We start from the raw sequence: 27798 nt of genomic DNA, 5'->3' as shown, positions 1-27798 counted from the left end.
AACACCCCAAAACATGTGTATGCAAATGGAGATTCTGGTTTGCCTTCTTATCCTACGTTGTGGCAAGGCTCATTAAAGGGTCAATATTAACTTTTAGGATTGTTACATCCAATTGATGGCACAAGAAACCAAATCCTCTTCCTTCTAAAGGTGCTATATGCATATTTAATTTCCAAGAGGAGCATTGCATGGCTTATAAGCCTCTATACACTGGCAGGTAAGGCATGTTACTCTCCACAAGGTGAAACATTCTCCCTTAGACCCTTTAATTTAGGTATACATTGAAACAATATATCCTATAGCCTTCACAATGATATATGCATGTAACCGTCCATTTTACTGCTTTTTTTTTAAAAAATGAGTGAAACATTTTATGTCATTGTGCTTTTGACTGTAGGAAAGATGGGTTCTGACCAAATCTTGATGCGTTTCCTATGGCATGTACAGGGTTTTGGAGTGGGGGGGGGCAAATAAGTTCACTAATCGGAGCACCGATTTCAAGGAGGGTTGAACAGTGGATTTCTAGCTCAGGATAATGATTTTGCAGGTACAATAAAGGAGAAATCTAACAAAAATATAAATGCAACATACTATAGTGTCATGAGCCCAGTAGCTTCAAGAGCTGAAGACCAAAGTAGTAGAATTCCGCTACGAGGCCTTATGGCATGAAGGAAAGTGCCCTCTTCGGTTTGACATGTAAAGCATAGGTTGCTATTAGAAATCCCAAGGATTTTAATTTGACAGGAGTTTAGTAAACTTTATGTAGGAATTTATATTGGATTAAGATATCCCTGGCACTAAAAACGGAGCTTAGGAAGTAATCCATAGCATCCTTTTCATCATCGTCAGAGAACTCAGGGCTGTCATCTTTCTACTTAAATATGTCAGATAATAAAGTGAATGATGTAAAAGTAGAGACACAAGTTAAATACTGTATTTATGAGTTTCTGCACGTTTTCTCTTGAACAAATGACTTCATATATTATAATGATGTTATAATTGATCCTATTGCCATCTAGATTAATTGGATAATATTTATTATTAAGTTTTAGACTCAAAGTCTGGAAGAACACGCAGTCCAGAGGAAGAACCAGAGACTCCAAGTCTGATCAACCCAAATGTGGCCATGGCAGTTGCAGGAAACCAGTTTGGTCTAAAACCTTCTCCAGTGACTCTGTCTTCAGTCGTAAGTGGAGTTTATCAGTCATTATTTATGTGTTTACTGGTTATTAAATAGCAGTATGGGCAATTTTCTGTATAATAGTAAAACCTAAAAGATTACTTGTGTTCTGAGGTGGCAGTACATAAGAAAAATCTGTAGGTGACGTGACCTACTGTATCCTCGCCCATCCGTTTTAGACTGTGAGACCTCGCGGGCAGGGTTCTCTCTGCTCCTGTACCCATCCCTTGTAGACTGTGCGCCCTCGTGGGCAGGGTCCTCTCTGCTCCTGTACCCATCCATTGTAGACTGTGAGCCCTCATGGGCAGGGTCCTCTCTGCTCCTGTACCCATCCCTTGTAGACTGTGAGCCCTCGTGGGCAGGGTTCTCTCTGCTCCTGTACCTATCCCTTGTAGACTGAGCCCTCGCGGGCAGGGTTCTCTCTGCTCCTGTACCCATCCCTTGTAGACTGTGAGCCCTTGTGGACAGGGTGCTCTCTGCTCCTGTACCCATCCCTTGTAGTCTATGAGCCCTCGCGGGCAGGGTTCTCTCTGCTCCTGTACCCATCCCTTGTAGACTGTGAGCCCTCGTGGGCAGGGTCTTCTCTGCTCCTGTACCTATCCCTTGTAGACTGTGAGCCCTCGCGGGCAGGGTCCTCTCTGCTCCTGTACCCATCCCCTGTAGACTGTGAGCCCTCGTGGGCAGGGTTCTCTCTGCTCCTGTACCCATCCCTTGTAGACTGTGAGCCCTCGTGGGCAGGGTGCTCTCTCTTACTGTAATCATCCCCTGTAGACTGTGAGTCCTTGCAGGCAGGGACCTCTATCCTCCTGTACCTGTCTGTGCCTTGTTTTGTTTATGATTATTGTATTTATTCTTATTATGGGTACCACTTTTTCACATGTAAAGCGCCATGGAATAAATGGCACTATAATAAATAATAAGAAGAATTGACAGTTGAGTCTCGGGAAAGGATTGAATTAGTCACCACAGCTTATATCTGGCTTGTCCAAATGATTATGTGGAAACTTGAAATCCCAAACAGGTATTTTCCCTTATATATGGCTTCATGAAGGTTGTTAGGCTGCCGACATATGCATTAGGTTCTGACTCTAAAATGTTTACGCTTCACTTTCTGACCTATATGTAATATTATGCTAGCAATGTATATACCCATAGCGTCCTGTCAGCTAGACATTTCAATACAACTATAGTCCGAATAAATTTGCGCTGTGCAGTATATGTTTATATACTGCATGAAAATGAAGAGTAAAAATAATCATATCTTTGAGAAAAGTACATAAAACATCAGGTAACATTAGAAAAAAAACATAGAAATAGGGTCAAAATACAAAGACACAAAGAAATGTTGAGCCAATAAAGATAGCAAGTAGCAAAATGTACAAAAAAAGGAGTTGCTCTTGAATAATGTGATCATAGAACATCTGCAAATCTTGTTAAACTCATCATGTTCATCCAACTTTAACTAATGTGTATGGGTATCTTTATGTGCCAAGACGTCTGTAGTCACGCACATACAAACCAGGTCAACTATAGTAAAGGGTATTTTACACGCGGCCCAGAGATCACATGATAAATGATGAAATGCATCTTTTATTCAGACACAAAACTTGTTTTATCGGCAGTACATAATCTCCAGTAAACAGAACATGTGCTGTTGAGAATAATGTAATAAGTTTTATGTGATGAACAGTTTTTGCGTGACTGATTGTTTTTATAAACCCCTTGCAACATGTAAATGTTCTTAAAGGAGCAGCTATCGATTTGCTAAATTGTCATTTGGGTCTTTTGTAAGTTATTTATCTGTCCATGTAAGCAAGAAACCGACAATTAACCTGTGTCCTGCCTGTTTAGACAGTATCTGGTCCACTGATCTGATATAATGCAGTTACAGAAATTGAAGTGTACATATTTGTTTCCTATCTCCAGCCTCTAAAAATGTACACAGCTCTGAGTCCAGAATCTACCCGGAATCTCCTCACATGCTTCTTATGGATCATGAAAAATACGGAACAGAGTGTGATCCAAAAGTGGTTGGCCTACCTCCCCGCTCTACAGCTAAACCGAATACTGGATTTACTCTATATGTGTGTCTCCTGCTTCGAGTACAAGGTACAGATTAAGATTCCATTTTTATTTCACAGATGTTTTAGTGTCATTTTACTTAAATTTAAGGACAATAAGTTGGGGGCAGTTCACATGTATTTATTTTATGACTATTCCGGGACACTTAAGGCCCAGTCACACACAACGACTTACCAGCGATCCCGAAGACGATGCAACCTGATAGGGATCGCTGGTAAGTCGCTAGTGAGATGTCACACAGTCAGACTTTACCAACGATGCAGGAACGATACAGGTCGCAGTAGCGACCTGTATAATGATCTCAGCAGTTACTGTGACCCTGTCACACAGTGTCAAACACAGCGATGCGTCCTGCCCAGCAGGACATCGCCTTTGAAGAAAATGGCCTAGACCATTCTGCAACGACTAGCGATCTCACAGCAGGGGCCTGATCGCTGGTAGGTGTCACACATAACAAGATCGCTAACGGGATTGCTACTGCGTCACAGAAACCGTGACTCAGCAGCGATCTCTCTAGCGATCTCGTTATGTGTGACGGTACCTTTAGGAAAACTGTTAAAAAAAAGGAACACAAAGTGCCAGAATGGAGAGATAGTCATACATGTGCATTATCCCTCAATTCATTGTCTATGTGATACCATATCTCATTTCTTCATCGTTCCTTATGGAAGACCCAGACCATGGGTGTATAGCTTCTGCCTCCGGAGGACACACAAAGTACTACACTAAAAGTGTAGCTCCTCCCTCCGAGCATATACACCCCCTGGATGACAAATCTAACTAGTTCAATGCTTTGTGTTCAGGAGGTCACTCACACACATGCATTCTCTGATTTTTGATTTTTTCATTTCAAAGATTTGGAAGAAAAGCGGGTCCAATATGGACTCCCGGCATGTCCCTTCTCACCCCACTGTGTCGGCGGTGCTGTTAAGGTTGATTTTACAAGGCTGGAGCCTTCACATGCCGCGCTCCTTCACCATCCTCTGAGGCTCTGGCTTGAAGTGGGAGCCATCACGGTTCTCTCTGCTTTGCAGGAGACCGGTCTCCATCCGCAGCCCTGTCAGGATCCTGCCGGACGGAGCGATCACTCACTACTCGGGGACCTGGCCCTGCGTCTCATAAGCTAAGTATTGAGACGTTATTCAGGGGTCCCTTGTGCATTTATTGTGGGGAGTTGTGTTATTTCACTTTGTTTGTGATTTCCGGCCGGTTCTCTGGTTTTTTCCTGAGAACCGCGCCGAGGGTGCCTGCTCGTCGGCCGCATGTAAAAATCTAGGCCCCGGCTTCAGATGCGGCCTAGTTTTGATTTCACTGCCCCTGCATGTCAGTCATGCAGGGAAACAGTGCGCCGCCGCCCACCGGCCGTTCAGCAGAGGGGAGGACACTCCTCTCTGAGGAGATGTTCCCCTCCCCTGTATTTCTCCTTGGCCCTCCGGTTCCCGCTCCTGGACTCAACCCCGCCCCCCTCCTCACTCCGGCGCCATTTTCTCAGCGTTTACACACTGATCGGCGCTGGCTGCTGCTGCTACTGCATCTGTCTGGGGGTCCAAGCTGTGGAACCGGAGGGCACACAAAAGCGGTCTGGTAAGCCACAACCTCTGGTTGTGGACTTTATTATACACTCTCTGGGGGTCATTCTGACAGACTGTATTCTTTACTGCAGAGCTTCCACCTCAGCAGCATGTCTCTCACTAGGAGCAAGGCTGCAAGGCTTTATTCTATTTGCACTGCATGTCAGCTCATTCTGCTGAACCGAGCACATATCCACATTGTGATGCCTGCTCTAACATGGTAGTGCCTCAGCCTGGAGCCTCCTCCTCAGGGGTCTCTCCGGCTGCTCCAGTCCCGGTGGCTGAACCCCCGGCTTGGGTAGCATCGTTTTCTAAAGCTATCTCCCAGTCCTTTGCCGACTCCATGGGACAGCTGTCCTGGACTCTGCTGACCATGCATCAGCCCCCTTCTCAGGGCGCTTCTGCGGCACCGACTCGCTCTGCAGAGCTCTCAGAGGATTTTTTATCTGTTCCCGGACCCCGTCCTCCTAAACGGAGACGCAGGGACTCTTCTCCTTCCTCGTCCCACGGCTCTGATTCACGAGCTGAAGTGCAGGGCGAGGAGGATGCCTTTACTGTGGGCTCGGACGCTACCTCTATGTACCCTATTGATCTATCTGAGGGTGATGCGGATGTAAGTGATTTGATTGCGTCCATTAATTCCGTACTGGACCTCAATCCACCAGTGTCAGAGGAACAAGCCTCTCTGGTAGAAAAGCACCAGTTTACCTCACCTAAGAGAGCAAGGAGTATGTTTTTTAACCACTCCAGTTTTCAGGCCACTGTGACCAAGCCCAGGGCCTGTCCTGACAAACGCTTCCCAAAGCGTAGTTCTGATGACCGTTTTCCCTTTCCACCAGAAGTGGTCAAGGAGTGGGCTCATTCACCAAAGGTAGATCCTCCGGTGTCTAGAATCTCAGCCCGGACAGTTGTATCTGTGGCTGATGGCACCTCACTTAAAGATCCCACTGACCGCCAGGTTGACCTTCTGGCCAAATCTGTCTGAGGCGGCAGGGGCTTCGTTCTCCCCGTCTTTTGCAGCAGTGTGGGCTCTTAAGGCAGTCTCTGCTTCTCTGGCGGAGATACATTCCCTCGCCAGGGACTCTATGCCCGAAATGGTTGCCTTAACTTCCCAGGCTTCGGCTTTTTCATCCTATGCCATGTCTGCCATTCTGGAGGCCTCTCACCGCACGGCAGTGGCTTCCGCTAATTCCCTCGCGATCCGCGATCTTGTGGCTTCGAGAGTGGAAAGCAGACGCTTCTTCCAAGAAGTACCTTGCTGGGCTCCCCTTTGCAGGGTCCCAGCTGTTCGGTGAACAACTGGATGAAATCATTAAGGAAGCTACTGGCGGGAAGAGTACTTCCTTGCGACAAACTAAACCCAGGAAACCTGTCCAGGGCAGGAACCAGTCGAGGTTTCGTTCCTTTCGTTCCTCTAACTGGTCATCCTCTAAGCCCTCAGCCTCGTCCACTAACTCAGCCAAGGATCGAAAACCCAGCTGGCGCGCGAAGCCGCGTCCTCAGAAGAGCGGAGGAGCCGCTGCCACTAAGGCAGCCTCCTCTTGACTATCTGGCTGCGCCAGCAACGTCCTGGGTCGGTGGTAGGCTCTCCCACTTTGGCGACGTGTGGTTTCAACACGTCTCCGATCAGTGGGTGCGGGATATCATCTCCCACGGCTACAGGATAGAATTCTCTTCCAGCCCGCCAAACAGATTTTTTCTGTCCACTCCCCCCTGCTCCAATGCCGCCACTTTCTCTCAGGCCGTGGCATCTTTGCAGGCCAACGGAGTAATTGTTCCGGTTCCCGCCCGGGAACGGTTCAGAGGTTTCTACTCAAACCTCTTCCTAGTCCCCAAAAAGGACGGTTCCTTCCGGCCCATCCTGGACCTCAAGCTTCTCAACAAGCATGTTCAGGTGCGGCACTTTCGCATGGAATCTCTGCGATCGGTCATTGCCTCAATGACCCAAGGAGATTTTCTAGCATCCATCGACATCAGAGATGCCTATCTGCATGTGCCAATTGCAGTTTCACACCAGCGTTGGCTACGTTTTGCAATTGGAGAGGAACATTTCCAATTCGTGGCTCTCCCCTTCGGGTTAGCCACGGCCCCTCGTGTATTCACCAAGATCATGGCAGCAGTGGTTGCGGTTCTGCACCTCCAGGGGTTGGCAGTGATTCCTTACCTGGACGACCTTCTAGTCAAGGCTTCATCCAGTGCAGACTGTCAGCGGAGTGTCTCGCTCACTCTCGCCACGCTTGTTCAATTCGGGTGGCTTGTCAATCTGCCCAAGTCCACTCTGACTCCGACCCAGAAACTTACGTACCTAGGGATGCAATTCGAGACTCTGCCGGCACTTGTGAAGCTGCCCTTAGTCAAACAGCAGTCCCTTCATCTGGCGGTGCGTTCTCTATTGAAGCCCCGCCGTCATTCCATCAGGCACCTCATGCAGGTGCTGGGTCAGATGGTGGCATCAATGGAAGTGGTTCCCTTTGCCCAGTTCCATCTGCGTCCTCTGCAGCTGGACATTCTCCGCCTTTGGAACAAGCGGACCTCTTCCTTGCACAGGCTAGTGGCTCTGTCGCCACAGACCAGGAGCTCTCTTCAGTGGTGGCTTCGGCCCCTCTCTCTGTCTCAGGGACGCTCCTTCCTGTCTCCGTCCTGGGTGATCCTCACCACGGACGCCAGTCTCTCCGGCTGGGGAGCAGTATATCTCCACCACCGAGCACAGGACACTTGGACTCCGTCCGAATCAGTCCTCTCGATCAATGTGCTGGAAATCAGAGCTGTGCTCCTAGCTCTCGTAGCCTTTCACCACCTGTTGGCGGGCAAGCACATTCGAGTCCAGTCGGACAATGCGACAGCAGTTGCCTACATCAATCACCAGGGCGGGACTCGCAGCCGCCTGGCGATGTTGGAGGTTCAACGCATCCTTCAGTGGACGGAGGACTCCAAGTCCACCATATCCGCAGTCCACATCCCAGGCGTAGAAAACTGGGAGGCAGATTATCTCAGCCGTCAAACCGTGGACGACGGCGAGTGGGCTCTGCATCCGGCAGTGTTCCAGTCGATCTGCCGCAAGTGGGGCACTCCGGAAGTGGATCTAATGGCATCCCGGCACAACAACAAGGTCCCGGTTTACGTGGCTCGCTCCCACGATCCTCAGGCCTTGGCAGCGGACGCGCTGGTTCAGGATTGGTCCCAGTTCCGTCTGGCCTACGTGTTTCCCCCTCTAGCTCTCTTGCCCAGAGTCCTGCGCAAGATCAGAATGGAGGGCCGTCGGGTCAAAATCATTGCTCCAGACTGGCCCAGGCGAGCTTGGTACCCAGACCTGCTCCGTCTGTCCGTAGAGGTGCCATGGCATCTCCCGGACCGCCCAGACCTTCTCTCTCAAGGTTCGTTTTTCCGCCAGAATTCTGCGGCTCTCAGATTGACGGCGTGGCTCTTGAGTCCTGGATCCTGACGGCTTCAGGCATTCCTCCCGAGGTCATCTCCACTATGACTCAAGCTCGGAAGTCTTCCTCGGCCAGGATTTACCACAGGACTTGGAGAATTTTCATGTCCTGGTGTCGCTCTTCCGGCCATGCTCCTTGGCCTTTTTCCTTGCCGACCATCCTGTCCTTTCTGCAGTCCGGTCTGCAGCTAGGACTATCCCTCAATTCCCTCAAGGGACAGGTCTCGGCGCTGTCAGTGTTGTTCCAGCGGCGTATCGCCCGACTGGCTCAGGTGCGCACCTTCATGCAGGACGCATCTCACATCATTCCTCCTTACCGGCGGCCTTTGGATCCCTGGGACCTTAATCTGGTCCTCACGGCCTTACAGAAACCCCCCTTTGAGCCTCTTAGGGAGGTTTCTTTGTTTCGACTTTCACAGAAAGTGGTCTTTCTGGTGGCCATAACTTCTCTTAGGAGAGTCTCTGATTTGGCTGCGCTCTCTTCGGAGTCACCCTTTTTGGTTTTTCACCAAGACAAGGTGGTTCTCCGTCCGACTCCGGACTTTCTCCCTAAGGTGGTGTCTTCTTTCCACCTTAACCAGGACATTTCATTGCCTTCCCTTTGTCCGGCCCCTATGCATCGCTTTGAGAAAGCATTGCATACTTTAGATCTGGTGCGGGCGCTCCGGATCTATGTGTCACGCACCGCCGCTCTCAGGCGTTGCACCTCTCTGTTTGTGCTAACCACAGGTCAGCGCAAGGGTCTCTCTGCTTCTAAACCGACTCTGGCTCGTTGGATTAGGTCGGCCATATCCGATGCCTACCAATGTTCTCAGGTGCCTCCCCCGTCGGGGATTAAGGCGCACTCGACCAGAGCTGTCGGTGCCTCTTGGGCTTTCAGGCACCAGGCTACGGCTCAGCAGGTCTGTCAGGCTGCCACTTGGTCTAGTCTGCACACCTTTTCGAAGCACTACCAAGTGCATGCTCATGCTTCGGCAGATTCGAGCTTGGGCAGACGCATCCTTCAGGCGGCTGTCGCCCATTTGTGAAGTTAGGTTTTGCCTACTTCTCAGTTTTCTGTTTATTTCCCACCCATGGACTGCTTTGAGACATCCCATGGTCTGGGTCTCCCATAAGGAACGATGAAGAAAAAGAGAATTTTGTTTACTTACCGTAAATTCTTTTTCTTATAGTTCCGACATGGGAGACCCAGCACCCTGCCTGTTGCCTGTTGGCAGTTCTTGTTCCGTGTGTTTTCACCGGCTGTTGTTGTAGACAGAGGTTCCGGTTATTCCGGGTTTTACTCTATCTCTACTTATGGGTGGATGTCCTCCTTCAGCTTTTGCACTAAACTGGTTAGATTTGTCATCCAGGGGGTGTATATGCTCGGAGGGAGGAGCTACACTTTTAGTGTAGTACTTTGTGTGTCCTCCGGAGGCAGAAGCTATACACCCATGGTCTGGGTCTCCCATGTCGGAACTATAAGAAAAAGAATTTACGGTAAGTAAACAAAATTCTCTTTTTCAAACATGGGACTTGTTCTCTGGATCCCTCTGAATACCACCAGTCAGACACTTATCTTACCTTGTGAATAGGTGATAATTTGTTATGCTTTTTAAATGCTTTAAGCTGGGTTTACACACTGCAACATCGCAAAGGACATCGCTGTAACTTCACCGGTTTTGAGACGTAACAGCGACCTCCCTTAGTCTCTGCTAAGTCGCTGGTGAGCTGTCAAACAGGCAAACCTGGCCAAAAACGCAACAGCGATCCGGACCTGCAGAGCGACCTAGCTGGTTGTTGGAGACGTTGATAAGCAGCCTTTTGAAAGGGAAGTTGCTAACAAAGTCGCTGCAAAGTCTTTCACACACTGAAACTTTCCAGCGATGCATGCTGCACAGCGGGAAACAAAGGACCTAGGAATGGTCCTGAACGATTTGTAACGATTACAACTTCACAGCAGGGGCCGGGTCGCTGATAGGTTTCACACACTGCAACATCGCAAACAACATCGCTATTGCGCCACAAAACCGGTGACGTTACAGCGATGTCGTTTGAGATGTTGCAGTGTGTAAACCCAGCTTTAGAGTGTCTGTACACTGCTCAGGCAACTTCTTATCAATCCTTATGTTTTCCCCTAGTGAAAGAATAACCTCTATACTCACCTGCGGTGCCATTGCTGTTCCAGTGGTGTCCACACTGCCTCAACCGGGGATCACGTGACATATTATGTCACTTGATCTCTGCAACCAATCAACACTGGCTTTACTCTCCCCTCTTTCTGATGTAATTGACATCTGTAGGAAGTGGGAACTCAGCAGCAGCTCTCACTTTCATCAGAAGTGTTGATTTGTCCAAAGGAGGGGACAGTAAAGCCAGCACTCATTGACCACAGGATTGACCACAGGGGTCGTATGACATAATGTCATGTGATTCCCAGGAGAGGCAGTGCTAAACAACTGTAACAGCACTGGCACAGGAGCTGAGTATAGATGTTATTGTTTTACTGGGGAAAACATTGTGAACATTGTGCCCACTACTCGTACAACCCCTTTAAAAACTTAGACTGAAAAGTCCGGCCAATAGAATTTTTTGCAATTTCTTAATGAAATAACTGAAGATATTTAAATAATATATACAATTTATTGATATTTAAATGTATTTCCTTGACTTAATGAGAATCTGTCACCAAGTTTATGCAACCCCCACTGACAGCACTATAAAATTAAGACAGAAACCTTGAATATTTTGCTAGGTAACTAACTAGGCTTCTTGATAGAGCTTTGATAAAATACAATTTTAAATGATCACTTCTAGTTCTGTGAATGGTAAGCTATGTAGTCCTCAATATTCATGAGCTGTGGATAATCCTACTATTGAATTATTGATTTGTACCATTCTGCTTACACTCAGTGCAGGTAGAAAGCTGTCAATCAGTGGCAGGGTTGGGGTTAAACAAAGCTGATCACTGAGAGCACTTGCAGAACTGCAACTGCTAAAACCTTTATCAAAACTACAGCTAGGAGCCCAGTAAGTAACACCATGTTCCCATTTTATGCTGTCATCAGACTGAGAAGCATAAACCTGGTGGGTAACAGTTTTCCTTTTAAGCCTTGATGACCTCTCTTTCAGATAATTCATTAGTGATTGGTGGAGGTCTTTCCTCCAGGAGCAATAATATCTGCACAACGAAGGGCTTCTTGCTTGCACCATGTTGCCTAATTGTTCAGTTGTGCACAGCAGCCTATCCTATGGAAAGCCCATCGATGTATACGTCTCAGGCAACTCTATTGAAGGTGGATATACCATTCAAAAATAGAAATCTGCACTGGAGTCACACCAGCCATTACAACCTTAATTATTACAACTGTTATCTTATTGATCAGTGAGATATAATTTAGAATACCCACGAGGTCTGACATCCTTCATAATGAATTATGACCTCCTTGCCTATTTCTTTGCAATATGTACTGGAATGGATCTCAAATAGAACATCCTATGCACTGGAGATCACGGACAGAAGAGGGCCCAAGGCAGAAACAATATATAGGCCCTTTGTAGCCCAATATCTCATCATAATACACAATCCCACCTGTTTTTCTGTTAGAAATGGGCCTTCAACGTCTTGGGCCCCTGTGCGGCCGCATAGGTTACACCAATGATGTGTCCACCCCTGACTATGACTGATTGTATAATAATATAGAACATTAATGACATTCTTGTTCATATTATTTCCCCCAGGGTAAACAGTCTCCAGACAAAGTGAGCACTTTGGTTCTTCAGAAGTCCAGAGATGTCAAGGCCCGTTTAGAAGAAGCTTTGTTACGTGGAGAAGGAGCCAGAGGAGAAATGATGAGGCGCTGGAAAACTGGTACATAGCAGTACATTCTAAATTACTACTGTATTCATCTCAGAGTGTCACCGGGATACGTGGCTCCTAAGTGAGCTCTGTATTCTTACCACAGCTAGTAATAATAATAAGGGTGCGTGCCCACCTTAGTGTTTGCAGCGTTTTGAATGTAGTGAGTTTTCGCCGTGTCCAAAACGCTGAATTGTACAGTACAAGACAAGCATAGTGGATGGATTTCTAGAAATCCAGTGTCCAATATGCTTCTTTTTTCCGCAGCAAACACTGACCTGCGGAGCGTTTTTCCAGACTGCAGCATGTCAATTGTTTGCGGAATTGCCTGCGTCCTCCGTAGTGAGAACACAGCAAGAGATCGCAGCACCGAACCCAGATCGTGGGCACAAGCAGCTGCGGTCTCCTGCGTTCACCTGCCGAGGAGACACGCAGCCCTGTCATACAGGACCCGCTGCGTTCTAAACCTAGTCCTGATGGTGGGCACATACCCTAATACTTCTATTTCTATAGCACCAACATATTCCACAGCCCTTTACAATTCATAGGGTCCAAGTGCAAACCATGTCAGACATTAGAGAGTTACACAATTCAATAATGCAAACAATAGAAGTAAGGGGCCTGCTCACAAGTATACAAACTATGAGGAAATAGGGGAGCTCAAAAGGTAAAAAAGTGCTTGTATTTTATAGTGTCCAAACATCATCTATATATATAATTGCCTTATTCTGTCTGTCTGTCTGTCTGTCTGTCTGTCTGTCTGTCTGTCTGTCATGCTCCGAAATTGTGTCCTTACGGTGACACAAAGCTGATTGGCCGCTGGGCTCGCCATGGCCCCGCCCCCCCACACGGATTGGCCTCTCGCCCCGGCTCTCTGCAGGCCCCGCCCCCCTCACGCAATGCATGCTCGCTCTGGCCCAACTGACACGGAGCCCCGATTCCCAGGTGAGTACACACACACATCAGATCACACTCACTCTCACACTCACTCTCACACACACCTCACACATCACAACATGCTGGGATATCTCTTGCTTCTACGCCGGCTCCGTCAGGATCCCAGCAGCGCCAGACATAACCTTGCGATGCTGGGATCTTCACGGAGGCCGTGAAAGCTGGTAACCATTATACACATCGGGTAACTAAGGTCCCTTAGTTACCCGATGTGTATCATAGTTACCAGTGTACACCGGCTCACACTCACTCTCACACACACCTCACACACACATCACATCGCATCCACACATCAAGGTCCTGCAGCGGCGGAAAATACAGACACATAACAGCACACACATAACAGCACACACATAACAGCACACACATAACAGCACACACATACACACACATCACATCGCATCCACATACTCACAACATCCTGGGATATCGCTTGCTTCTCGGCGGCGATACTGTGCTGTTGTGATCTTCCAGGACCTGCCGGAGGATCACATGGCCAGAAGCATGTGATATCCCCGGATGTTGTGAGTATAAGCGCGTATGTGCGATATCGTCAGTGTCTGTGTGTGTGAGTGGATGCGATCGGGTGTGTGTGAGTGGATGCGATCGGGTGTGTGTGAGTGGATGCGATCGGGTGTGTGTGAGTGGATGCGATCGGGTGTGTGTGAGTGGATGCGATCGGGTGTGTGTGAGTGGATGCGATCGGGTGTGTGTGAGTGGATGCGATCGGGTGTGTGAGTGTCGGCAGAGGAGCACGGCGTGCTGAAGGAGGCTGGGAGCAGAGAGGCTGATCATGGAGAAGGCTGGGAGGAGAGAGGCTGATGCTGGGGGAGGCTGGGACGAGGGAGGCTGATGCTGGTGGAGGCTGATGCTTGGAGAGGCTGATGCTGGGGGAGGCTGGAAGGAGAGAGGCTAATGCTGGTGGAGGCTGATGCTTGGGGAGGCTGATGCTGGGGGAGACTGGGAGGGGAAGGCTGATGCTGAGGGAGGCTGGGAGGAAGGAGGCTGGGAGGAGAGAGGCTGATCCTGGGGAAGGCTGGGAACGGGAGGCTGATGCTGGGGGAGGCTGGAAGGAGAGAGACTGATGCTGGGGGAGGCTGGAAGGAGAGAGGCTGATGCTGGTGGAGGCTGATGCTTGGGGAGGCTGATGCTGGGGGAGACTGGGAGCGGAAGGCTGATGCTGAGGGAGGCTGGGAGAGGGAGGCTGGGAGGAAGGAGGCTGGGAGGAGAGAGGCTGATCCTGGGGAAGGCTGGGAAGGGGGAGGCTGATGCTGGGGGAGGCTGGAAGGAGAGAGGCTGGAAGGAGAGAGGCTGATGCTGGTGGAGGCTGATGCATGGGGAGGCTGATGCTGGGGGAGACTGGGAGCAGAAGGCTGATGCTGAGGGAGGCTGGGAGGAAGGAGGCTGGGAGGAAGGAGGCTGGGAGGAGAGAGGCTGATCCTGGGGAAGGCTGGGAAGGGGAGGCTGATGCTGAGGGAAGCTGGAAGGAGAGAGGCTGATGCTGGGGGAGGCTGGAAGGAGAGAGGTTGAGGCTGGGAGGAGAGAGGCTGATGCTGGGGAAGGCTGATGCTGAGGGAGGCTGGGAGGGGAAAGCTGATGCTGGGGAAGGCTGGGAGGACGGAGGCTGGGAGGAGAGAGGCTGATCCTGGGGAAGGCTGGGAGAGGGAGGCTGATGCTGGAGGAGGCTGGAAGGAGAGAGGCTGATGCTGGCGGAGGCTGATGCTGGGGAGGCTGGGAGAGGGAGGCTGATGCTGAGGGAGGCTGGGAGGAGGGAGGCTGGGAGAGGTAGGCTGAGAGAAGAGAGGCTGATGCACACACACACACACACACACACACACACACACTGGGAACCACAAACAACTGCCCTACACAGACACCCACACACACAGACAACGCTGCACACACACAACACCCAACACACAAACACCGCGGCACACACAAATATACGCACATACCGCACAACACACACATTGCACAAAACATACCTCCCCCCAAAACACACCACACACACACAAACCGCGCAACACACACACAACGCTACAGACACACAGCGCTCCACAAACAACGCAACACACATACAACACCGCTCTCACCCCCCGTCACACCCAGACAACACCCAGAACATGTACAGCGCCTACACAAACACTTGGTAACTACAGACAACAACATCTCTCTATATATATATATATATATATAACAAAAATCATACATGAACTACACAATACGTAAATTCTAGAATACCCGATGCGTAGAATCGGGCCACCTTCTAGTAATAAATAAGGGCATTAAAGTAAACCTGCTGAACCGGTCACCAGCCAGTATCTGTATGTGTCCAAATGCAAAGTGCTATTGAGTGCATAGAGGGTGTGGGAACACATGATGGAAGAGACAGATTCTAAGGAAAATTTTGGAAAGGAGAACAGAAAGCAGTTCTTTAAACATTGGATTCTGGTAATAAATCAGATTGTTTGGGGTAGTGAGGGAGTAAGAGGATCGAATTATGGAGTCTTATTAGTCTTTTTTTTGTGTTATGTAAAGCAAAAATCCTTTCAAGAAGAATCATTTCAGAATGGAAATCTTTTTTTTGGGGGGTGGGGCAGGTGGAAATAAAAAAATAAAGAACTAAAATATTGTGATTTCATAAATATGCATTCCCTTAAACAAATATGTTGTTGAATTACCCTTTGAATTTATGAGAGTCCAGTCTTTTTGGGTAGGAGTCTATCCCCATTTCACGTTTAGAACTGGCAATCTTTGCCCAGTCCTCTTACAGTAGCAGTCCAAGTCTGTCCTATTGCGAGAACATGCACTGTGCACAGCCTTCTTCAGGTTGACCCAGAGACTTTCAATTGGATTAAGATTTGGGTTCAGGCTGGGCTATTCCAGAACTTTAATTTTCTTTTGGTGAAGCCATTCTTTTGTTGATTGGTATGCTTAGGGTAGTTGTCATGCTGAAAGGGGAAATTCCTCTTCATCTTCAACTTTTCAGCAGAGGTCTGAGGATTTTGCTGTAAAATTTATTCATGTTGGAACTATTCATAATTCCCTCCCCTTTGAATAAAATGCTACAGTGTCAGCTACCGAAAAACATCCCCAAAGCATAAAACTGCCTCCACCATGCTTCACTGTGGGTATGGTGTTCTTTGTTGATGCGCTGTGTTGGCTTTGTGCCAAACATACATTTCTTTGTCGCTCCATTGGGAGACCCAGACAATTGGGTGTATAGCTTCTGCCTCTGGAGGCCACACAAAGTATTACACTTTTAAAAAAGTGTAACCCCTCCCCTCTGCCTATACACCCTCCCGTGGATCACGGGCTCCTCAGTTTTATGCTTTGTGTGGAAGGAGGCACACATCCACTCATGCATTCTCATACATAGTTATGTCGGATGGAAGAAAAGAGGACCCCGATGGGGTCCCCGACATGTTCCCTTCTCACCCCACTATGTCGGCGGTGTTGTTAAGGTTGAGGTACCCATTGCGGGTACGGAGGCTGGAGCCACATGCCGTCTCCTTCACCATCCCTTATGCGGCTCTGGGAGAAGTGGGATCCTAAGCGGTCATCCATGAGCTGGGACCGTGCTCCATCCGCAGCCCCTGGTGGAACCTGCCGGACCGGAGCTTCTTCACCCCCAGGGACCGGGCCCTGCAACTGGAAGGTACTCTGTGTCCCCATGTGGGGACTGTACAGAGAGGGTCGCACCTTATCCCCGGAAGCCGCGGTAGTTCCGTCCGTTGTCTTTTCGGCGGACTTCCGCGCCGACCGTGCCTGCTTGTCGGGCACGGCCTTAAATTTAGTCCCCGGCTTCGCCGCGGCCTAGTCGCGAAAAATCCCGCCCCCGAGCCTGCCTGTCAGGGGTTAGGGCGGGATTGCCGACATGACATCGGCTTTGAGGGCTGGAGCATCCTGCATGTTTCCCTCCCCCCTCATTGACCACTGTGGGGACTCCAGATTCCCGCTCTTTGCTGGCGCCGCCCTCGGCTCCACCCCCCCTGAGAGCTCCGGCAGCCATTTTAAGCATTCTGCCGGTGGATGCTACTCAGCAGCAAAGCTCTGCAGCTCTGGGGGATCCACGACAGGGAATCTGGAGGACACACTCCGCTCGTTAGCGGTTGGTAAGCCACACCGGTCACCCGGTGCTGGTCCCCCTAGGGTGCCGGGATATATATATATATATATATATATATATATATATTATATATATAAAATAGATATATATATCTGTTCGGAAAGGCTGTATACCCTTTTCCTATATACCCTCAGTGGTCACTCTCCTAAGAGACAACAGCATGTCGTCCACAAGGAGCAAAGCTACTAAGGCACAGATTTTTTTCGCGGCCTGTAACTCTTGTGGGGCTATGTTGCCTGCGGGATCCACCTACCCTCACTGTGATCAATGCTCGACTCCTGCCATGCTTGCTCAGCCGGAGCCTAGGGCACTTGTGGGCCCCTCGGCTCATGTAGATCCCCCTGCTCCCACTGAACAGGCTGCAGGGACAGAGTCACCGTCGTTGGCCTCTTTCGCTAAGAAACTCTCTGTCACTTTCTCAGTCCATTGCACAGTCTATGGACAAATGGTCATCTAAGCTCCTTGAGGCTTTGCAGTCCAGACCGGGCCCTTCACAGGCCCCGGCCCCTGTTAGTCTGTCTCCTCCAGGCCCTTCTCGGTCCGCGCCGCAGCGCGCTCCCAGGATAGCCCCTAGGCCCCAGGCGGAGGACTCCTGCCCGGACCGCAGCCCCAGACCGGCTAAGCGGCCTCGCTGGGACTCTTCCCCGGCCTCCTCACGCTGCTCTGGATTCCAGCTTGAGGACTCTCAGGATGACGAGGCGGACGTGGGAGCTCAGGGCTCTGACCCTGACTTCACCGTTAACCTTGATACCCCTGAGGGGGACACCTTAGTAAATGATCTTATCTCGTCCATCAACCAGGTGTTGGATCTCACACCACCGCCGCCTCCTGCAGAGGAGTCGGCTTCTCAGCAGGAGAAACACCAATTTCGATTCCCCAAACGTACGCGCAATACGTTTTTTGATCACTCTAACTTCAGGGACGCTGTCCAGAAGCCCAGAGCGGTTCCGGACAAGCGCTTTGCTAAACGGTTCACTGACACGCCTTATCCCTTTCCACCTGAAGTTGTTAAGGGCTGGGCACATTCTCCCAAGGTGGTTCCTCCAGTCTCTAGATTGGCTGCTAGGTCCGTTGTGTCTGTTGCCGATGGCGCATCCCTGAAGGATGCCACTGACAGACAGATAGAGCTCTTGGTGAAGTCTATTTATGAGGCCACGGGCGCGTCTTTCGCCCCGGCCTTTGCGGCCGTGTGGGCTCTCCAAGCAATCTCGGCATGTCTGACTGAGATTAATGCCGTCACGCGGAATTCTGCTCCACATGTTTCTTCCTTGACCTCTCAGGCATCAGCATTTTTGTCCTACGCCATGAACGCCGTCCTGGACTCCGCTAGCCGTACGGCTGTAGCATCCGCTAACTCCGTGGCAGTCCGCAGGGCCATGTGGCTGCGCGAATGGAAAGCAGACTCTGCTTCCAAAAGGTTCTTAACTGGTTTGCCTTTTTCTGGCGACCGTTTGTTTGGCGAACGGTTGGATGAGATTATTAAGGAATCCTCGGGAAAGGACTCCTCCTTACCCCAGTCCAAACCTAAGAGACCTCAGCAGAGAAAAATCCAATCAAGGTTTCGGTCCTTTCGTCCCTCCGCCAAGTCCCAATCCTCTTCGTCCAACCGGCCGGAGAAAGGCCAGAGGAACTCCTATGCGTGGCGGTCCAAGTCACGCCCCCAAAAGGCCGCAGGAGGCACTGCCTCCAAGACGGCCTCCTCATGACTCTCGGCCTCATCTAGCCACATCCTCGGTCGGTGGCAGGCTCTCCCGCTTTGGCGACGCCTGGTGGCCACACGTTCAAGACCGATGGGTGAGAGACATTCTGTCTCATGGTTACAGGATAGAGTTCAGCTCTCGACCTACGGCTCGTTTCTTCAGAACCTCCCCACCCCCCGCGCAGGCCGGCGCACTTTTTCAGGCAGTGGACGCTCTAAAGATAGATGGAGTTGTGATTCCCGTTCCCCTTCAGGAACGTGGTCGCGGTTTTTACTCCAACTTGTTCGTGGTGCCAAAAAAGGACGGGTCATTCCGTCCCGTTCTGGACCTCAAGCTGCTCAACAGACATGTGAGAACCAGACGATTTCGGATGGAATCGCTCCGCTCGGTCATCGCCTCGATGTCACAAGGAGACTTCCTAGCATCGATCGACATCAAGGATGCTTATCTCCATGTGCCGATCGCACCCGAACATCAACGTTTCCTGCGTTTCGCCATTGGGGACGAACACCTCCAGTTCGTCGCATTGCCCTTCGGCCTGGCGACAGCCCCACGGGTTTTCACCAAAGTCATGGCATCCGTCGTGGCGGTCCTGCACTCTCAGGGCCACTCGGTGATCCCCTACTTGGACGATCTCCTAGTCAGGGCTCCTTCTCGGGTGGCGTGTCAACGAAGTCTTTCCGTCACTCTGGAGACTCTCCAGCAGTTCGGGTGGATCATCAATTTCCCGAAATCCAAGTTGACGCCGACCCAATCACTGACTTACCTCGGGATGGAGTTTCATACCCAGCCAGCGTTAGTCAAGCTACCGCGGGACAAACAGCTTTCTCTGCAAGCGGGGGTGCAATCACTTCTTTGGAGTCAGTCACACCCCTTAAGGCACCTCATGCACTTCCTGGGGAAGATGGTTGCAGCTATGGAAGCAGTGCCGTTCGCGCAATTCCATCTACGGCCATTCCAATGGGACATTCTTCGCAAATGGGACAAGAGTTCGGCTTCCCTCGACAAGAACATCTCTCTTTTCTTGCAACCAAAACATCACTTCAGTGGTGGCTCCTACCCATATCTCTGTCTCGGGGAAAATCCTTCCTACCTCCAACCTTGCTGTGGTCACCACGGACGCGAGCCTGTCAGGTTGGGGAGCGGTTTTTCTCCACCACAGGGCTCAAAGAACCTGGAATCCAATAGAATCGTCCCTTCAAATCAATATCCTGGAGATAAGGGCAGTATATCTAGCCCTATTGGCTTTCCATCGGTGGCTGGAGGGCAGGCAGATCCGAATACAGTCGGACAACGCCACTGCCGTCGCGTACATCAACCACCAAGGCGGCACTCGCAGTCGTCAAGCCTTCCAGGGAGTCCGACGAATTCTGCAGTGGGTGGAAGTCACAGGCTCCACCATCTCCGCAGTTCACATCCCGGGTGTAGAAATCTGGGAAGCAGATTTTCTCAGTCGTCAGGGCATGGACGCAGGGGAATGGTCTCTTCACCCAGACATGTTTCGAGAGATCTGTCGCCGCTGGGGAACGCCGAACGTCGACCTCATGGCGTCACGACACAACAACACGGTCCCGGCCTTCATGGCTCGGTCTCAGGATCACAGAGCTCTGGCAGCGGACGCCTTGGTCCAGGATTGGTCGCAGTTTCGACTGCCATACGTGTTTCCCCCTCTGGCGATGCTGCCCAGGGTACTACGCAAGATCCGGTCCGAATGCCGTCGCGCCATTCTCGTCGCTCCAGACTGGCCGAGGCGGTCGTGGTATCCGGATCTGTGGCATCTCGCGGTGGGTTAACCGTGGGCACTTCCAGACCGCCCAGACTTGCTGTCAAAAGGCCCGTTTTTCCATCTGAATTCTGTGGCCCTCAACCTGACTGTGTGGCCATTGAGTCCTGGCTCCTAGCGTCTTCAGGGTTATCTCAGGATGTCATTGCCACCATGAGACAAGCCAGGAAGCCAACGTCCGCCAAGATCTATTACAGGTCTTGGCAAATCTTCTTATCCTGGTGCTCTGATAATGGTTTTCCTCCATGGCCGTTTGCTTTACCCACATTCCTCTCATTTCTACAATCTGGAATGGACAAGGGTTTGTCCCTCGGCTCTCTCAAGGGCCAAGTTTCGGCGCTCTCCGTGTTTTTTCAAAAGCGTCTAGCCAGGCTTCCGCAGGTCCGCACGTTCCTGCAGGGGGTTTGCCACATGGTTCCACCTTACAAACGTCCGTTGGAACCTTGGGATCTTAACAGGGTCCTGACGGCTCTTCAAAAGCCGCCTTTTGAGCCGCTGCGGGATGTCTCTCTCTCCCGTCTTTCTCAGAAGGTGGCCTTCCTGGTGGCAGTCACATCACTTCGGAGAGTGTCTGAGCTTGCAGCGCTGTGATGCAAAGCTCCCTTCCTGGTTTTTCACCAGGATAAGGTGGTTCTGCGTCCTGTCCCGGAATTTCTCCCTAAGGTGGTATCCCCTTTTCATCTAAATCAGGATATCTCCTTGCCTTCCTTTTGCCCTAATCCAATTCACCAGTGTGAAAAGGATTTGCACTCTTTGGATCTAGTGAGAGCACTCCGGCTCTACGTGTCTCGCACGGCGCCCCTGCGCCGTTCAGACGCGCTCTTTGTCCTTGTCGCTGGCCAGCGCAAGGGCTCTCAGGCCTCCAAGTCAACCTTGGCTCGGTGGATCAAGGAACCGATTCTCGAGGCCTACCGTACTTCTGGGCTTCCGCTCCCTTCAGGGTTGAAAGCCCATTCTACCAGAGCCGTAGGTGTGTCCTGGGCATTGCGGCACCGGGCGACGGCTCAGCAGGTGTGTCAGGCAGCTACGTGGTCTAGTCTGCACACTTTCACGAAGCACTATCAAGTGCATACTTATACTTCGGCAGACGCCAGTCTAGGTAGGCGAGTCCTCCAGGCGGCGGTTGCCCACCTGTAAGAGGGGGCCGTTTTCGGCTCTTTCTATTGAGGTATTGTTTTTACCCACCCAGGGACTGCTCTTGGACGTCCCAGTTGTCTGGGTCTCCCAATGGAGCGACAAAGAAAAAGGGAATTTTGTTTACTTACCGTAAATTCCTTTTCTTCTAGCTCCTATTGGGAGACCCAGCACCCACCCCTGTGCCCTTCGGGCTGGTTGTTCTTTTGTGTACACATGTTGTTGATGTTGATTTGTTCTTTTGGTTCATGGTCTTCAGTTCTCCGAACATCCTTCGGATTGAATTTACCCTAGACCAATTTATAAGTTTTCTCCTTCCTGCTTTTGCACCAAAACTGAGGCGCCCGTGATCCACGGGAGGGTGTATAGGCAGAGGGGAGGGGTTACACTTTTTTAAAAGTGTAATACTTTGTGTGGCCTCCAGAGGCAGAAGCTATACACCCAATTGTCTGGGTCTCCCAATAGGAGCTAGAAGAAAAGGAATTTACGGTAAGTAAACAAAATTCCCTTTTTTTGAATTCTGACTAAAAAGTTCAATCTTGGTCTCATCAGACCATAACTATTTGCCAGAATTGTAGGCTTGATGTAGACTTTGGCAGAACATAGCCAAACTTTGATATTTTTTCTTTGAAAGAAAAGGCTTCCATCATACCACCTTACTACACAGAGGCCTGATATATGAAAAATTCAGGAGATTGTTGTCACATGCAACTCACAGACATTGCTTACCAAACATTCGTGCAGCTCCTTCAATGTACCTGTAGGCCTCTTTGCAGTCTCCCAGACCAATTTTTGAAGGATATCCAGTTCAAGATAATGTCATGGTGTGCCAAATTTAAGTCACCCTTGATCAGTCTTCACAGTGTTCCATCTAATGCCTTAGAAATTATTTTATGTACCTTTCTCTTGACTGATAACTTTCAACAATGAGATACTACCTTTGCTTTGTTGTACACTGTTTACGGACCATGGCTTGTACTGTACAATGCAACAAAAAAAATGTCAGGAAAATTCTACTACAACAGCTAAACTTTATACGGCGTTAATCAGAATCACTGTAAATGATGGCAGCTTAGTGAGTAGCTAATTCTGAACACAACCACATCCATAATTATGAGAATGTTCACATTTATGCAAACACATTATTTTAGTTTTGTTAGGTTTTTTCCCTTCTCAAAATTGCTTCCGTTTCAGATTATGGGTTACTTTAAAGCTGGAAAAAGTTATGAAATGATTTTTCTCAGATAATTGTTTTTTATATGATGTAAAACTGACATTTTAAAAGGGGTGTGTAGACTTGTTATATCTACTATAGATCCTTAGTAGAATGGCGAGAACAGGTAGGGTGGTAGACAGAGATGAGAAAGGAGATGATGGTGATGAAGCACCATGGAGGGTTTTGTGGGTGAGAGTGATAATAAGTTTATATTGGCAGCAGATGGACAACCAGTGAAATAGCTGGCACTGGGTGGAGGCATAGTTGTAATGTCTAGATAGAATTATGAGCCGGTCTGCTGCATTCAGGATAGATTTGAAAGGGCCAAGCCTAGTAAGAGAAGAGCGGATTGGGAGAAAGTTGCAGTAGCCCAGATAAGAATAAATCAGCGTACCAGAAAGAGTTTTTGCTGTTTCAAAAATAAGAAAAGAGCAGATGTTTCTGAGGTGCAGGTGACATTAGCAAGCCAGCAAGTGGATAAGGGGAGCGAAGGAAGGATCTGAGTCAAATATAACCGAAGTCAGTGAGCCTGCTGCTTAGGAGTTATGTTAGAACCACCCATGGAAATGGTAATATTGGGTTTAGGTAGATTAGTAGAGGGAACAAACAATAGGAGGTCAGTTTTTGAAAAATTCTGTTCCAGATAGAGGGACGACATGATGCAATAGGCATCATCTTAGTAAGCATCTTTGTGTTGTGAATCTTGTAAATGGATGCTTTGAAGGTTAAGTGAAACATTAAATTTATGTATATATCGTATTTATTTCTCAATAGTTTCCAGACTAATGGTTTTAACAAAACCTCCTTTTTCAAACAAAATTATGCCTATATTGACAGCATGTTCCTTAAAGATCAGTAATGATGTTTTCTACTTTGAGGGGATCATTATCACAGATATGTGCTTTTACGAGCCTTCTGCAATCTCAGGCCAATGTCTTGATATGTGATGCAGTTTTGCCATCAGGTTAGATGGCAGGTCAGACCAATGAGACTTTCTAAGACTTTGTAAAACCCAAGTAGTCTACCCTTCACACAGCTAAGTGTTGTAATCTATGTTGCATTGTACTCTTGTTTTTGCTCGGTCAGCTTCTCATTATGTTTTATTTTTTGTAGCCGCCATAAGGTTTCATTCTTGTTCTGACTCCATAATTGCCATGTGTCTTTCAACAAATCATGTCCAAGAGTCATATATCCTGAGCATGGGCTGTCATTAGTACATGGAAATTACAGGTGACATTGTCCTCTTCTGTAGCAGGAAATGACAGATTCGCTGGACTTAATGAAAACCTGAGGTGGAGGAAGGAGCAGACGCAATGGCGCCAAGCTAACGAGCGACTAAATATGTGAGCACCTTTACTTTTTTCATGATAATGTTACCTGTACTGAGGAGAACTCAAAATATTACCATGTACTGTACAAAGCTCCGCATCCAGACAAAAATGTAAATCAACACAAAGCAAAATGAATAGGGACTAATATCACATTGAGCTGGTCTTTATTTAACACCTTTCCAGTCTCCTCTATTTCAGTATTCTTAAATTTAAAAAAAACAAGCAGAACAACATGTTTTTCATGGTATCTGTTGTAAAGGAGCCTTATTGGTTTATACTCACAAATTTGATGGACTTTTATAATAGGACCAAGGCGGAAATGGACCAAGAAGCCATCATGTGTGGAAACCTGGCGACTGAAGCCAACTTGATCATTCTGGATGGGCTGGAAACTATTATTCAGGTAGATCAATAGATATTTTTATTGTCAGGGGGGTCAGTAATTTGATGGCAAGAAAAGTAACAGTGCATGTAGCACTATGTTTGCCATCATATAATTCAGTAGGCAGTGTCGGGATCAGTTAGGATTAGCTTGAAAACGGATCCACCAGCTGCCATGGCATCGTCAGGATTGTAAGCCACTGTTAGCACAACCCACACTGGAGCCAGGTATTTAGATGATGTAAGGCTGCTTTCACACTTGCGTCATTTTGCATCAGTTGCAATCTGTTGTGTGACTGATGCAATGGCTGCGCTGCAGATAGTGGCACAACTTATGTGACTGATGCTGCAAAAAAAAATCCGTTTTTTTATTTATTTTTTTTTTTACTGTTTTACGGGCGGCTGGCTATTGTGAACGATCAGCTGATCTCACGGCAGCCGGCCGATCAGCTGATCAGTCACAAAAGCCGCCGAGACAGCTAATTGTTCGGCCTCCGAGAGAGAGAGTGAGACATTGATTTCAATGATTAAAGGGAACCTGTCAGCAGAAATTTTGCAATAAACCTAAAAGATTACCCCTCTGCAGCTCCTGGGCTGCATTCTGGAAAGGTTCCTGTTGCTATTGTGCCCACTTTGAGACCAAAATAAATACTTTATAAAGTCTTACCTTTTTATATGCAAATCTTTTTTTCCTGTACACGGGGGCGGGCTCTCTTGCGTCCATTAGTCGCCCTCCTGCCGCTTTACGCCGTCCCCCATCGCTCATTTCCATAACTAAGGACGCCACCCAGTGCTCCCAAGGTCTCTCGCATGCGCCGTGCCACTCTCGCGGGACTGAGCACTGTGCACAGCGTGACCGCTGGTGACGTGATTGCGCAGGCGTGAGATTTTGGGCGGCGCTGTGATTGTCATCAGCAAGTACCCGCCCATAATCTCGTGCCCGCGCTTTCCCCTCTGCCTCCACCGTACATTGGGGAAAAAAAACGTTTAGTGCTTTTCACTTTGCAGAAGACAATGTGTGCCTTTGTTTGTTTTTATAGTTTTGTTTTTTTTACTGTGTACGTCGGTAAGCTCCTCTCCACATCTCCTCTCGACTGGTGCTGCGCTGCTCCGCTCCTCCTATCTATTTCCTGCTCCAGGGAAAGATGGGTAAGTGGTGACGTGGGTTCATCTGGCCAGCGCTTGCGCAGAACGGTGGAGACAGAGGGGAAAGCACAGGCACGAGATTATGGGCGGGTACTTGCTGATGACAATCACAGCGCCGCCCATACCCATAATCTCACACCTGCGCAATCACGTCACCAGTGGTCATACTGTGCACAGTGCTCAGTCCCATGAGAGTGGCACGGCGCATGTGCGAGACCTCGGGAGCACTGGGTGGTGTCCTCAGTTATGGAAATGAGCGATGGGGGACGGCGTAAAGCGGCAGGTGGGGGGGGCGACTAACGGACGCAAGACAGCCCGCCCCCCGTGTACATAAAAAAAGATTTGCATGCAAAAAGGTAAGACTTTATAAAGTATGTATTTTGGTCTCAAAGGGGGCAGAATAGCAACAGGAACCTTTCCAGAATGCAGCCCAGGAGCTGCAGAAGGGGAATATTTTAGGTTTATTGCAAAATTTCTGCTGACAGGTTCCCGTTAAAGACAAGAGCTGAGCATGCGCAGTGAAAACAAACGGATTCCACTGCTCAAAAAACGTTACATGCTGCGTTCCTGCTGCCCGATGGTCAGTCGTTCCACGACTGATCCATCAGGCGGCGGATGCAACACAAGGCCATCAGTCGCAATCCGTCGTCCATACAAGTCTATGGGGAAAAAACAAAATCCTGCAAAATATTTTGCAGGATACAGTATTTCCTCAAGGCGATGGATTGTGACTAATGCAAAACAATGCAAGTGTGAAAGCAGCCTAAATTAAATTAAAATAAAATCTAAACACAATTATAATGTCAAATAACCCACTGTTCACATCTTTTTTAACCGATCCAGTATTTAAAAATGTGGATTGCTTACCAAGTTGTTTTTGATCAGGCTTACATAAAAGGATACAAGCTGAAAAGGGGGCAAAAAATACATTTTTTGACACTTCCATCCCATTCAAATGAATGTGTCCTATAATGGAACACTTTATTTCCGTTTTTATGAACCCAAAATGGATCCCAAAACATAAATAACCACATAATTAACCTTTGGACATGTGATCAGAACCTAATCAATGTAATGCTAAAAGAATTCACAATAGTATATGTTTTCATTATTAATTATTGCAGCGTGTGCAAATTCTTCTACCATATGGCAACAATAGAACATTGACAGGGTTTCCGCTGGCTATTGTTTTCCGGCACTCTTATGTTGCTGATGTTAGTCATGTGTTTGGGAAGCTACAATTACAAAATGAATTATTGAGACCTTGATGATTTTCATTCTGGATCAATTCATCCATGTTAAGCCGATGTTTACCTACTAAATAACCCTTTCGGGCCTTTACAGGGGTATTCCCATCTTCAAGATCCTATCCCAATATGTAGTAGGTGTGATAATAACAATATTAGCAAATATCTCCTATTAGAAATGTAGTATAGTTCTTCTGATATAGCCATGTCTATTACTTCATGTGATGGGCATTGCATCTTAGGTATTCATGGTTACATCCACTCATATAGTGACAGTTAGTTAGTTGCTCATGGTTGTAACCATAGATACCAAAGCGGCAATGCCCTGCACATGAGGTAACGTACATGGCTATATATCAGGAGAACTATACTATAACTCTAATTGGAGGTATTTGCTATTTATACATTATTATTACACCTACTACATATTGGGATAGGATCTCGGAGACAGGAATACCCCTTTAACGTCATAGGTGGTTCTTATCCTACTCCTCCCACTTTTCCTTTCGCACCTTTTCTTTGTGGATGATTTGTGAATTAGCTCATTCATCACTTTCCTCATTTATATTCTCATAATATTGTAATGTGGTTTATTCTGTCTATGTTAAAAAATAAATAATTCTCAATATTATTTATGTTGAGGTGCTCTGTGAATTACCTTTTATAAGGTACA

The 27798-nt window shown here is 48.5% G+C and overlaps 1 protein-coding gene across 3 annotated transcripts in view; it reads left to right on the top strand.

Moving 5' to 3' along the window:
• The window catches only part of DOCK8 (dedicator of cytokinesis 8), a 360169-nt gene that overhangs the window by 269751 nt on the left and 62620 nt on the right, over positions 1–27798 (top strand). For all 3 annotated transcript variants that reach the window (XM_075317756.1, XM_075317746.1, XM_075317764.1), the window contains 5 exons: positions 1047–1186; positions 3107–3289; positions 11987–12116; positions 24273–24363; positions 24658–24754. In XM_075317756.1, coding sequence (XP_075173871.1) covers positions 1047–1186; positions 3107–3289; positions 11987–12116; positions 24273–24363; positions 24658–24754 — 641 coding nt within the window. The remainder of the gene's footprint in view (positions 1–1046; positions 1187–3106; positions 3290–11986; positions 12117–24272; positions 24364–24657; positions 24755–27798) is intronic.

The sequence above is a fragment of the Anomaloglossus baeobatrachus genome, chromosome 1, assembly GCF_048569485.1.
Source record: "Anomaloglossus baeobatrachus isolate aAnoBae1 chromosome 1, aAnoBae1.hap1, whole genome shotgun sequence".
NCBI lineage: Eukaryota > Metazoa > Chordata > Amphibia > Anura > Aromobatidae > Anomaloglossus > Anomaloglossus baeobatrachus.
This window is presented reverse-complemented; position numbering and strand designations above follow the sequence as displayed.